General features: G+C 42.2%; 1 protein-coding gene across 2 annotated transcripts in view; it reads left to right on the top strand.

Moving 5' to 3' along the window:
* The first annotated feature begins 718 nt into the window (after positions 1-718).
* The window catches only part of SPIDR (scaffold protein involved in DNA repair), a 201,638-nt gene continuing 189,517 nt past the window's right edge, over positions 719-12,839 (top strand). For both annotated transcript variants that reach the window (XR_014618243.1, XM_084282627.1), the window contains exons 1-4: positions 719-844; positions 8,643-8,798; positions 9,797-9,875; positions 11,344-11,526. Coding sequence is in view for 1 of the 2 variants with exons in the window: in XM_084282627.1 (XP_084138753.1) it covers positions 830-844; positions 8,643-8,798; positions 9,797-9,875; positions 11,344-11,526 (433 nt within the window). In the remaining variant the exon portion in view is untranslated. The remainder of the gene's footprint in view (positions 845-8,642; positions 8,799-9,796; positions 9,876-11,343; positions 11,527-12,839) is intronic.

Genomic DNA, 12,839 nt, shown 5'->3' with positions numbered 1-12,839 from the left:
CTGGTCCCCTTCCTGGCCTCGCCAAGAATAGTGAACTCCACCATTTCATGGTCACTCTGCCCAAGAGAGCTCCCGACAATCACATCCTCCACCAGTCCTTCTCTGTTTGTGAAGAGAAGGTCTTGCAAGGCACCTCCCCTGGTAGGCTCACTAACCAGCTGCGTCAGGAAGCTATCTTCCACGCTCTCCAGAAACCTCCTAGACTGCTTTCTCAGGGCTGTGTTGTGCTTCCAGGATATGTCAGGGAAGTTGAAGTCCCCCACGAGTACAAGAGCTGATGATTTTGCAACCTCTGTCAGCTGCCTGTAGAATTCCTCATCCGTCTCCTCATCCTGGTTCGGCGGTCTATAGCAGATCCCGACCAGGACACTAGCCTTGTTGTACAGATGAAATTCTGTACAACTTGGCACTGATATATCCCCCTTTTTTGAACATAAATGAATCTTCTTGTGCAGATCTTCCCTTCCCTTCCCTTCCCTTCCCTTCCCTTCCCTTCCCTTCCCTTCCCTTCCCTTCCCTTCCCTTCCCTTCCCTTCCCTTCCCTTCCCTTCCCTTCCCTTCCCTTCCCTTCCCTTCCCTTCCCTTCCCTTCCCTTCCCCGCTTCACCCGCCGCACAGCGCATGCGCGCACCCACCCTCCTCCCCCTCCTTCCGCACCCCCCGTGACGTCACCCGCGCTCCGCCGCGCCCGTCCAATCAGAGGCGGCGGCTCCCGCGGCGCCAAAGCTAGAAAGGGCCGGGCCGGGCCGTGCCGAGGGGGTTTCCTCGGCGCCCCTCCCCTCGGGCTCCCCCGCCACGTGACCGCGGACGTGGCCGCGCGGGCGGGGGCGATGCCCAGTAGGAAGGTACCTGCGCGCGCGCGGCGGCGGGGAGGGGAAGGGGGAGAGCGAGGGGCTAACGGCCCTAACGGTCAGTAACGGCTGCAACCGCCGGGGCTGCCGGCCGCCGGGTGCTGCAGCGGGGAGCTCGGGGCGGCGGCTGCGGGGCCTGAGGCGCTGCCTGGCGCTGCTTCGGCTCCGTTTTTAGAGGAGAAATGTCACAAAGTTTACAATAAACTCGTGGCGCGGGTCACCCGGCGGTGCGGAACTTGTTAACAGTTACTGTGGGGACTGTTAGCGTTAGGTCAGAGGTTGGGCTCGATGATCTTGAGGTCTCTTCCAACCTAGAAATTCTGTGATTCTGTGTAAACGGCACGGAGCAGGCAGGGCGCAGCGGGAGCGTGGTGCAGCGTGGTGGCAGCCTTGGGTAACAATAATTTAGCTTGTGCACAGCCTTCCTGCTTCAGCAAAAGTCACACCGAGTTAATGCGACGGCAGGGGTCCTCTCCATTTGCTTAATTAACTCCATTAATTAAGCCATTTTAAAAACGAAACTGACCTGAACTATACAGGACACAGTCATAGTATGTTTTAGTTATGTGTTGGGTAATTTTGTGAAAACTTTTCTAAAATACTTCAGCTCTGATCGCTTTTATAGAGTGTGGATTTCTGTCTGAACAACAGCTTGGCACCAAGTTATGAATAAAAAGTGCATTTCATGAATAAAAAGTGCATTTCAATACCACAAGGGCTTTTTTTCTTCAGTATAAGCACATAATTCATATTGTTGCTTATGTAACAGTGTATAGATTTAAAACAAACAACTGATGTTCAAATAGTACAATTGCCTAGGGGTGTATGTGCACGTATACATAGGTACCAGTCAATAGTATTACCCTCTAGTTAGCAGTAGTAAAAAATCATAAACATAAGGGGCTTAAAACTTCTAAAAATATTGATTCCACACATCAAGAAAAGTATATTGGAAAAAAAAAATCTTTCTTTTGTTTTGAAGTGCGTGCTGACAATGTAGAAGGAGGTATGCCAGGTCACTGTGACCATGGTCTTCCAGCTCAGCATTTTTTAATGAATTGTGATAACTTGATGAGATCCCTTCTCAGTTGCGGTCATTTGTATTCTTGCAAGTTGACTTTAGAAAATAAAAAATGCTGTTTTTCATAGGAACAAAAAAATCTTACCTTGAAAAAATGCAGCCTTTATTTAAATCTTTACTTGGAGGCTTAAAGTGCCAAGATGTTTCAATATTTCAAACTAATGAAAACTTCATTTTCCAGCCAGGTGCTGGAAACAGTAGCTATGCTGTCAGGAGTTGGTCTGTACAGGTTGGCTCTATTCTCTCTCCCACGTGCCTGGTGACAGGACGAGGGGGAATGGGCTGAAGTTGAGCCAGGGGAGTTTTAGGTTGGATCTTAGGAAGAACTTCTTTACCGAAAGGGTTGTGAGGCACTGGAACAGGCTGCCCAGGGAAGTGGTGGAGTCACCATCCCTGGAAGTCTTCAAAAGACGTTTAGATGTAGAGCTTAGGGATATGGTTTAATGGAGGACTGTTAGCGTTAGGTCAGAGGTTGGACTTGGTGATCTTGGAGGTCTCTTCCAGCCTAGATGGTTCTGTGATTCTGTGAGTTCGGTGACATGAGTGCTGAGTTTTTCTGAAAATGAGATGCATGTTGTCAAATTCAGTTTCATGCTGTCTTAAAACTGGGCTTTTAAAGGGACTCCTCTTAATTTGTGAGCACTTCTTTGTGAAGACTGTTAGGACCAAGGTGAAAGAAGAGGATAGGATGGCTGTCGGTCAGTGTTTGGTATTGCTGTGTGCTTTGCTGTGATTGTTCCCTTCAGAAGTGTTAGTTTTTAAATAACTAACTAAACACAAAAATTCTCATGAAAATAAAACTAAATTTTTTAGCACTTTACTTGTTCTGTTCTGTATTAGGGAATAATGTGATAATTGTGTTTGAATGCTTTTAGTGATGTTTAAGTGATATGACCAATTCCTCGATTTGCATCTCAGCAGCAGGAGGAGTTCCCATAGCAAAACATTTATATACTTAGTTGTTGTCCTCCAGCTTATGTTGCTTTTTATGTGTTAGGAAGGTGAAGTGTCAAAGAAACACCACTTGCATGTGAAGTAGGTAATGTGTTGGGCAATGCTTTCCTGGGGGTTCCTTTGGTATCGCGGCCCCAAGAAAGTGGGATTGTCTGGTGTGTAAAGGCTGTGCAGTGAGAAGTCTTTCAACATATGCTCCCAGAGACAGCTTCTAGGGTTCTTCTGTTTAACAAATATTTGGCAAAAATAACAATATAGAGTTTAATTGAGTGGAGATGTGCTGGATATCACCATCTCTCCAAAAATCAGCACCATCCTTCCAACCCTATACTTCTAATAGTCTCTTGTATACTTATTATCAATTCATTGAATTTTCGTTGTTTCCCTTTTCCTCACTGCATACGTAGGCTATCTGACCCTTTATCTAACTGGGAATAACTACAGGAGTAATGCAGGAATAATGAAGGGTTACTTTTGGTGCCTTTGGCACGGAGGGTTTGATCCTAATTCCACTGACACCAGCAACAGTAATTTATGTTTTTCAGTAGTTGGAAGGAATTGCTCCAGAGATGGAAGAAATTGTTCCAGAGACGAAATATAATGCTTTCATGAGCAGAGACCAGCAGACAACATCTGCACAAAGTAGCTGTCCTAGCCTCACCTTTTTTTTTTTTAAGTTAAAATTAAAGAGTACATATTTTGTCTCCAGACACTCTATGCAATCCACAAGAATCTGCGTGACTTTGTTTTGTAATGCATCCTGATATCTGAGATGCACCAGATCTAGGTGATCTAGCTCTTCCGAGCCCCATTCAGTGCTTTATCTTTTTATACCAATATCTTGGGTTTAGACATTTCATGCATAACTTTAATAAATTGCACAAGATATGCTTTGTGTCCCATTTTAATGCCAGAGGAAAAAGATTGTGATTAACCTTGCTACTCGAGATTAAGAGAACTCACTGTTGGTGCTGCGTTTCTTGAGGAACAGCATGTCCTTTGGATCAGCTTTGTTAGAAGTATTTATTAATGAGAGAAGCAAGTTTCTTGAAACACTAATTACTTAGCTGCCTTGAAGCAGGCTGGGGCGGAAGCGAAAACCCTTTAAAACTTTCCATTTCTGGGGTGTGTTGGTTGATGCATTCCTGTGGCAGAGACCCTGGGACAGCAGCTCCCTGCACCAGGGTGTGAGGGTGCTGCAGCTCCACAGGGACAACTGGCAGAGCCAAGAGGGACAGTGCCTTCCCGGCACAATTCCCAAATGCTGAGGGCCAAGTGGAGGCCACGTGGGCCTGTTCCCAGCTCGCTCTTGTCCCATAGCTTTGCATCTATGCACATCTAACCTTTTGCTGCTGGGTAGTGTTCATGTGACAGCCTTTTAATGACAAATGCTTCTATGCTTTATGTTCACACATGCATGTAAATGTTACTTTATGCATGTTGAAATACGCTTCTTACATAACATTTTTGTTCTGAAAACGATTTATATATGTATTTATGCACGTACATACCTGTGTGTGCACACGGACATCCATATTTACATATGTTTATATATGTTTGCACCCAGTGCTGTGACAGGCTCTCTCCTCAGTATCTGTGGGTTGAAACTGTAGGTCCAGTTTCCAGGGTTAACGTCAAACGCTTGCATGGAGAGAGTTCATTGTCAAAGAGCTTGGAATGAGGGGAGTTGTCTTTAGGTTATTGGGTTTTAATTTATTTTTTTAAAGAATCTGTTAAATGATGGAAATATATCTGCCTTAGAGGCACAGACCTGTAAGTCACTGCTGCCTGTATTAAAAATTGCCTTATCTTTCTCTTCCCTCCAAATGGTGTTTGCCAGAAATTTATGAGAGTTGAACATCTTACTTATAGGCTGTGTTTCTTTGCTTTCTGTTCTGGGACTTTAGGACCAGTTTTCACTTTTCTTGTTGACTCTAACAGCTGTCAACTTCTGGGCGGTGATAGGAGCAACTCTTACCATTTTCCTGTGCCTTTGGAGCATGATGTGGTGAGATGAGGGGTAATTACCCAGAGCTGTCGGCAGCGCTGACATCCCTTCAGATCACAGTTGAGCTGATGGTGCCGAGTAGCTGCTGGAGTGGTCCCACTGGTCCCTGTATGCTTTCTTCGGCTGCTGAGCCAGCTGCAGATAACTGGTGCTTCTTCCCAAATGAACTTTCTTTTCATTTAGTCCCTTGCTGCTACATCTGCACAGAGCCTGAGGGCCAAGTGCGAGTGAAATGGACGGGGAGAGGGGCAAGCAGCACGGGGCAGGACTCCGGCTGTTTCTGGTTTGTCATGAGGCCTTCTGCACTGAGATGTCCCCGCAGCGCTGCCCTGAAAATCTGCCCAGCCCATCTAAATCCAGGCTAGAGAAGGGGAGGATTAAATAACTCTAGTAAGAGTCAACTGGAAGCGTGCCCTTTCCATATGCACCCGAACTTCTCTTCCCTAGGGAGAGGGAGTTAACACGAAGCTTTTATCCTTCCTGGTTTTATATGGCATTGCCTTTCCGAACCTTGGCAATGGTCAACTGATGTAATGCTGGCCCTACATGAGATGCCATGCCTCTTAGACCATGCTCTTTTTTTTTCCTTCCTTTGATATTCATAGTATAGAGGAATTTTCTGTGAAAAGGGATTTAATGATTTATTTTTAAAGGACAACATGGATGAGAAACTTACCAGAGAGTCATTCTCTAGTTCTGTGTTTATAAGGCTTCCCAACAATAGAAATTCATTACGAAGCCTGTTTTATGTAACTTTGTGCATGCATTTGTGTGGCTTTTTCCATTTGTTTGTAACTGCTTCTGCTTTTAATTGACCATCAGAAGTAGCGTATTGTAAACCCGTGAGCAGCTCATAGTGGTCTTACTGGCACAGATGCACATTCTTCATAACCGGAGTGTCCTGGTTAAGAAGCATGCTTAGATGAACCACATTTTAGTCTCCCATGTACTGCAAGTTCTGGTCTGCGAAATGTATCGTGCAAAGTCTTTTAGAAGCTAGGGAAGTGTATACATAAGCAAGTCTTCCAGTGCTTGCCAGGATGGAAAAAAAGAAACTGAATGAACAAAGCAAAAATTAACAAAGAAGCTGGCTGCAATCCCCCTTTTCAAAGAATACAAATCACTTCAGTGTAATTACTCAAAAAAAAAAATCCTGCTTTTTTACCAGGTGATAAAGGGTTTTAATCTGCACCCAAATTAATGGCTAGGTATCCCTGGGTAATCTGTAGTGGGATTATAAGTAGCACAGCACTGTGTATGTGCCCGATACCATTACTGATATTTTTGTAAGGAATCTCAAATGAAGCTTGAAGAGTCAGGCCCTTTGGTGATCTCTCTTACTACTAAACCAGCATAGCCATGGTGTGAGTTTGAGCACTGATGCACCATTGCTGTGCTGTTAGGTCTTAGCCTGGCAGAAGTCATCCATCAGGGGGATGTGGAGATGAAGCAAGTGTGGCTGGCTGGACCGAGACCATGCTATGATTTGACAAAGAACCGAAAACTGGGCCTTGCCATGCTTCAATTCTCAATATTTCCCTTATCCACGTCTTGTTCTGGGCAGAGGCAGAAGTACTACCCAGAGGACAGTAGGATGTTCAAGTCTAAGTGCTCTGGAAATGGAGGGTCAGGCAACATGGTCGCTGGGAGGAAGATAAGATTTCAATACTTTGTGTAATACTGTTAACTGCTCTTGTTTAAACTGCTGTAGCCTCCTTGTTTGACATCACGTCCTTATAATTGTGCTCTTGGTTCCTCATTTAGTAGTGGATCAGGTTCAAGGTTGTACTACTTGCTGTTTAAAAAAAAAAAAAATCACAGAATGGTTTGGGTCAGAAGGGACCCTGAAGATCCCTTAGTTCCAGCCCCCTGCCATGGGCAGGGACACCTCCCACCAGACCAGGTTGCCCAAAGCCCCATCCAGCCTGGCCTTGAGCACCTCCAGGGATGGGGCATCCACAGCTTCTCTGGGCAGCCTGTGCCAGTGACCTGTGCCTCACCACCCTCTGAGTGAAGGATTTCCTTCTAGAATCTAGTTTAAATCTCCCTCTTTTAGTTTTAATCCATTCCCCCTTGTCCTATCCCTACACCCCCTGACAGAGTCCCTCCCCAGCTTTCCTGTAGGCCCCCTTTAGGCACTGGCAGGCTGCTACAAGGTCTCCCTGGAGCCTTCTCTTCTCCAGGCTGAATGACCCCCAGCTCTCTCAGCCTTTCTCCATAGGAGAGGTGTTCCAGCCCTCTGATCATCCTCATGGCCCTCCTCCAGTCTTGCTCTAATAGGTCCACACCCTTCTTGTGCTGGGGGCCCCGGAGCTGAAGGCTGTACTGCAGGTGGGCTTTCAAGAAAGCAGAGTGAAGGGGCAGAATCACCTCCCTTGACCTGCTGGTCATGCCTCTTTGGATGCTGCGCAGGACACAGCTGGCTTTCTGGGCTGCAGACACACATTACTGGCTCATATCAAGTTTCTCATCCACCACCACCCCCAGGTCCTTCTCCTCAGGACTGCTCTTAATCCATTCCTCACCCAGCCTGTATGTGTGCTTAGGATTTGCCCCGGCCCTGCTGCAGGACCTTGCAGTTGGCCTTGTTGAACCTCATGAGGTTTGCACAGGCCCACCTCTCCAGCCTGTCCTGGTCCCTCTGGATGGCATCCCTTCCCTCCAGCATGTTAACTGCACGGAGGGGTGAACCAAGATGCTGCTCACTGCATGCTTTGGGAATGTGCCCGTTCCCTTCTTGTCAGCACTCAAAAGATCTAGAGGAAGCGAATTCACATAATCGGTCACAAAGCAGGTGAAAGCTGCCCAAGACTTTTTTCCACCTGCTTGTTCTAAGTGTATGTTACAGTCCCGATTGACCAGCCTGGCTGAAAATGTATGTGCTGATTAACAAAACTTTAAGTAGCTTTTAAATATGGGTAGGAACTTCAGTGGCTTGAGAGGAACTATCAGTAGGAGAAAGACCCTTTCAGGAAGATAGAGTGAAAGTTTTCTGAAGTTTTCTAACTCTAAAACTTCAGTAGCAGGGTGTGCTGAGATCTTTATCGTGCTCAAGTTTGATTTATACGTGTGAACTGATATAGCATCTTACAGATAACAGCTTAAGCGGTTCTCAAATATCAAAATGTAGTGCATCAAATTAGCTCTGGACGCTAATCAGGACCTTGTTTTCATAACTTGCCTGGTAGTCCAAATTCCTTCCAGCATTGCACGTAAGGAAAATGTGACGCTTAATCTACCACTTCTGAGAAACTGTTACGAGAAGAAGCATAATTAGTAAAGCTGAATGAGTTCTGTGAGGGGCTCTTGGTGTCGTCTTTGCTTGTTAATTCTTTTATGGAGAGCTGGATATTGATTATCTACTCTGATTCCCTGTATAGCACAGAATTCAATCAGACTAAATGTGAATGTGAAGGAATTACTTAGTTAAAATGTATTTTACTGAGCTGCTCCTGTTTAGGATGAAATTGTCAGCTTCATTGGGCAGCTAACAGATACTGGAAATGTAACGTAGATCACCAGAAGAGAGTATTTCGCTTCTCAGAGAGTAATTTTACCCATGATGTTAGGGTTATCATTATTACACGTCGCATAAAAAATGGCTGCAGATGTTCAAGACTTCTTCCATCTTATTTAAAAGTGGAATTTGTTTGCAAGTATTCAGAAAAAGGGGATGTTTATATTAAGTAAACTTCACTTAAAAAGCATTACATGTGCAAAGCTTTTAATGGGTATGTTTCTCCTCATAGCGGAAGCGATTTTGGAATGCAGAATATACGTCCTTCCCCGACAAGACACCCTTACAGCTGAAAAAATCCACTGTCAGGACGTCAGTGGCTTCTACTTCGATTTCCAATGCGTGGCTTAGGTGTGGGGATGGCTTTCAGAGCACATCTGTGCTGGAGGTAAAATGCTGCTGTATTTAACAGTGCAAAAAAGAGATACAAACTGACAGTTAAAGCAGTTTCTATTCTTGACTGACTTATAAGATAGATGTCACCTTTCTTTGTATTGTTTCCCAGTTAATAACATATTGTTACAACTGCCAAGGTAGACAATAATGGAAAGCGAGGCTACTGAAGAGCATTGTCTGCACTTATTAGTGTAATTCTCAGAGCATATGTTGACATGTTATGTTCTAGATAGTACTTAGGAATTGGATAAGTTCAATATTACACTTAAATTACTTTTGTATCCTTCCCATTTGGGATGGGGAACTGCATCTTCCTTTATAAAAAAAGAATAAAATGACAATAGCTTGCATTGGGAGAATTTTTGTTAGATCTAAGGAGTATATTTGCAACAATGAATTCACTGTAGGAAATTCTGCTTTTTGATGACTTCACAGATTCTGCTTTGAATGATACATCAAATTAAGTTGTGTTTTTTTTATTTGCATTGGTCTTCTTGGTCATAAATTGAGATTTTCATCCAGCTGTGAGTGAGAAAGTGCTGTGTACTGAAAGTAATCTTCAACTGTTTTGTTTTTTTTTTTTTTTCTGGTACTGAGCAGTCAGTGTTGTGTAGCTTGTGGGATTTAATAAAATCAGAGGCAGGACCACTGAATGCTTCTTTCTGTAACCCCTGAGTAGGGCACATGCTTTATTATGCTTCCTGCCCACTTTTGACATTTTAATTCTGAGAATAGTGGCTTTTCTTCTTCACAAGGTTAGATGTAATTCCTGTTGTACTCACAGTAAGTTTATATTTTCCAGAACAATGAAAATTGAGCTTTTGTTTTACTGTTCCCATGGTATTGCAGTGTAGTAGGACACAAAAAAAAAAAAGTCTGAAGTTGTTTTGTGAAGTTGAGGGTGTATAATAACAATTCTGAGTATATTATGTGTTAAAATAATCCGTAATATATTTCTTGGTGATTAAATCTCTTTTTCTCTCTCTCTAGTCAGTAAGACCTACTGATTATAAATCAAAGACCAAGAAGCAACTTGGACCACTGTTAGCAACTGCTGAAGATGCAGCAGGTATGTTATAGTTATTTCATGTTTAGCATTGTGAAAAACTTTCACTTTGTTTTGCCCTTTGGAAGTTGGCTTAAAATACTGTTTATTTTCTTCTATTGTTGTAATTAGAACCTAATTTTGGTTAAGAGACACAGTCTTGGTGCTGTTGTGATTAGACTCTTCTCTTTACCTAGAGTGCCAGTTCTGCAAAACTACAGGAACTTTAGCTGTTGCACTTGAACAGATTGGGGAGTATCACTAGTGCTGTATATAGTGTGGGTTCTAGCAGGAACAGGATATTTAAATTCTTCACATTTTTCAGAGAATGGAATGAAAAACAACCCATAACTGTCTAGATGGAGGGTGAAATGGTTCTCTTCTCCTTGGAGACAGACAGGCATGAAAAAAATATGTATTTTCTAAGTATAAGCAATAGATGGTAAAACAGGATGTTGTCAACCTACTTTCACAGTCTTCTACATGTACCTGAATCTGTTTAATACTGTGATTGAAAAAAGAACTCTAGGCATAATAAAGAGGAGGAAGGACAATACTGTCTGCAATTCTTTCACTTTTCAAGTCCAGAGGAAAAGAGAGGGCAGTGTTTTCTTCAGTCTTTGTTTCTACTTGCTCCAGCAGCACTAGAGCTGCCTCTTAGGGTTAAAATACTGAGAACATTTTGTTGACCTTTTGGGGGTTTAAAATTATGCTTTTCCAGACTTCTGAAAATAACCTGTGTGTGTTCATGTTGCAGGCAGGAGGAGATGCAGGTGTTTCTCTTCTGCACCCCCTGCCTTATTTCAAATCCCCACTAATTGTCTAAATTTCCATCTGCCTAAAAAGCTGTGGTAGTAGAAGTAGAAATCGTTGCTTTGTTATGATTACTGATTCTGAATGCTCAGCTACTAAGCATTAAACCTTTTCTCTTTGCTTTCATTATTTAAAAACTGTGGAGAAAGGTATTCTGTGTTTTTTTTTTTGAACTGAGAAATTTAAATTTAATAGCTATTCTTTGTTACTCCTGAAACTTCTTTTCTCTCAGGACACAACTGGGAAGTCATCTCTACTGATGGTGTACTTTTATTCAATTGTTATTCGTTGTATAAAGTGAGAGAAATCCATACCCAGAATCTGAGGACAGACCTTATTTAAACCATTTATGGTTTTAAAAGAGCATATGTGGGAGGATTAGGTCTATGTGTAGAGAACTGTATGTCAGACAATCATTATTTGTCCTCGCTCTGCTGAAGGACTGATTGATAGCCTCTCTGTATAAAAAAAAAAAAAAATATCCTGGAGAATCAAAATGAGATTAATGCATGTATGTGTAGGAAATAAATGTAAGTTCCATGTTAATTGCTGATGCCTGGTGACAGAACTGATGACTTCTTTCCAGTTCAAAAAGAATATAGCTTAATTTTTAAGGATTTTAAATTTAACAATATTACATTTCTATAGCAATCTAAAACTTTGTAATTCTCTTTAATAGGATCTGCTGCTGAAAGCTCTAAGGAGGCCGAAGACATAATATGGACCTCTAGTGGCAGTGATTTTTCAGATAATGAAAATAAAACATTGATTCCAAGGTTACACGGCAAAAAAAGTCTCACTGAGAAAATAGAGAAGTCACAAAGCAGACATGATTTATTGTTAGAGGACAGAAGTGATGAAGGTAAGTTCAAACACAAGCAGATTTGTCAAGGAACCTTCTGACAACTTCAAGTGCTGTAATGAAAATACCTTGAGGTCATTCTGGCAAAATGACATGATTTAAACAAAATGCGATTAGATCATTTGGAGGGTTTTTCATCAATTGCATTTGAGTATAGCATAACCTCTTACTATAACTTATGTATTAAAAAAAAAAATTAAACTTTAGAGTGAAGGAGATGCCTGAACAGTTTATACCCAGAGTAAAACGTGTTAGCTTTTTTTCAATATATTGTGGTTTATTTGTTCCATTTCCCTTTCTGTGCTGTTATTTCCATCCGGGTTGTAAATATCTTCCTCTGCCCTTTCTGTTCTACAAGTGATATTGCTGTCTGCGTTTACTGAATAGCTGTGGTAGGCTTTGCAGCTGCAGATAGCATCATTTTCTGTGGCATGAGTTTTCATTTCAGTACACAGTATTCCTTGTATTCCCTGTTAGCTGTATTGTGCAAGCAACCATGACTTTTGTTCCTGGGGCCTGCTTTCAGTTTCATAGAGCAGGGGTTGATGAGGAGAAATTGATTAAAAGTGCAGCTGAAGACAGAAAAATCTTTACTCATGTGATCTATTATATAAATTAAGATATTTAATTTGCATTAGAACTTGTTAAGAAGTATTTTCATTGTGACTACTTCAGCTAGATCTTCAGCGTTACAACTTCAGATCCTCATTATCTGGCAAAGTGTTCACAGAGCGCTGAGATGAGCAAAGGAATAGACTGACTGACTTTTGTGTGTGTAGCTCTGGCTGTGCACTTTCTTTTGGTTTAAAATACTCAGTCTCCCTACTTCTTTCACCCTTGTTTCTGTCATAGATTTTATATTGTCATTGATATATCTGATAGTTGTCTGTTCTAATTCCTAATATTTTTTTCCTTCTTTTTGAATGGACTGTTGACTTTCTAGACTGTAATCTAGTGGTCACCAGGAATCTTTCAAACCTGCCATTAATAGCATTGGCTTGCACTTGTCCCTTGCACCCTTATAATGTACAGTTTACTAACAACAAATGTGTCATGCATATTTTTATTTTGAGACATTATACAGACAGGGACACCAAGCTTTTCTTTTGTTTGTTTCTATTAATTTATCCTAAACAATCTTCTGTGTGGTGTGCTTAGAGGTTTGGTTTGCATTTCAACTAGTTTTTTCAGTTCTGCTCTGGGGGTTACTACTCATAGCAGATGTTCACTTACATTGGCTTTTTAGCTCTTCAAGGTCATGGTCTGACATGTTTGCTTAAAACAGTTAAATCCAAACAAGTAAACTTGGAAAA

Source organism: Netta rufina (assembly GCF_964035555.1).
Source record: "Netta rufina genome assembly, chromosome: 2".
NCBI lineage: Eukaryota > Metazoa > Chordata > Aves > Anseriformes > Anatidae > Netta > Netta rufina.
The sequence above is the reverse complement of the archived record's forward strand: the minus strand, read 5'-3'. Positions and strand labels throughout refer to the sequence as shown.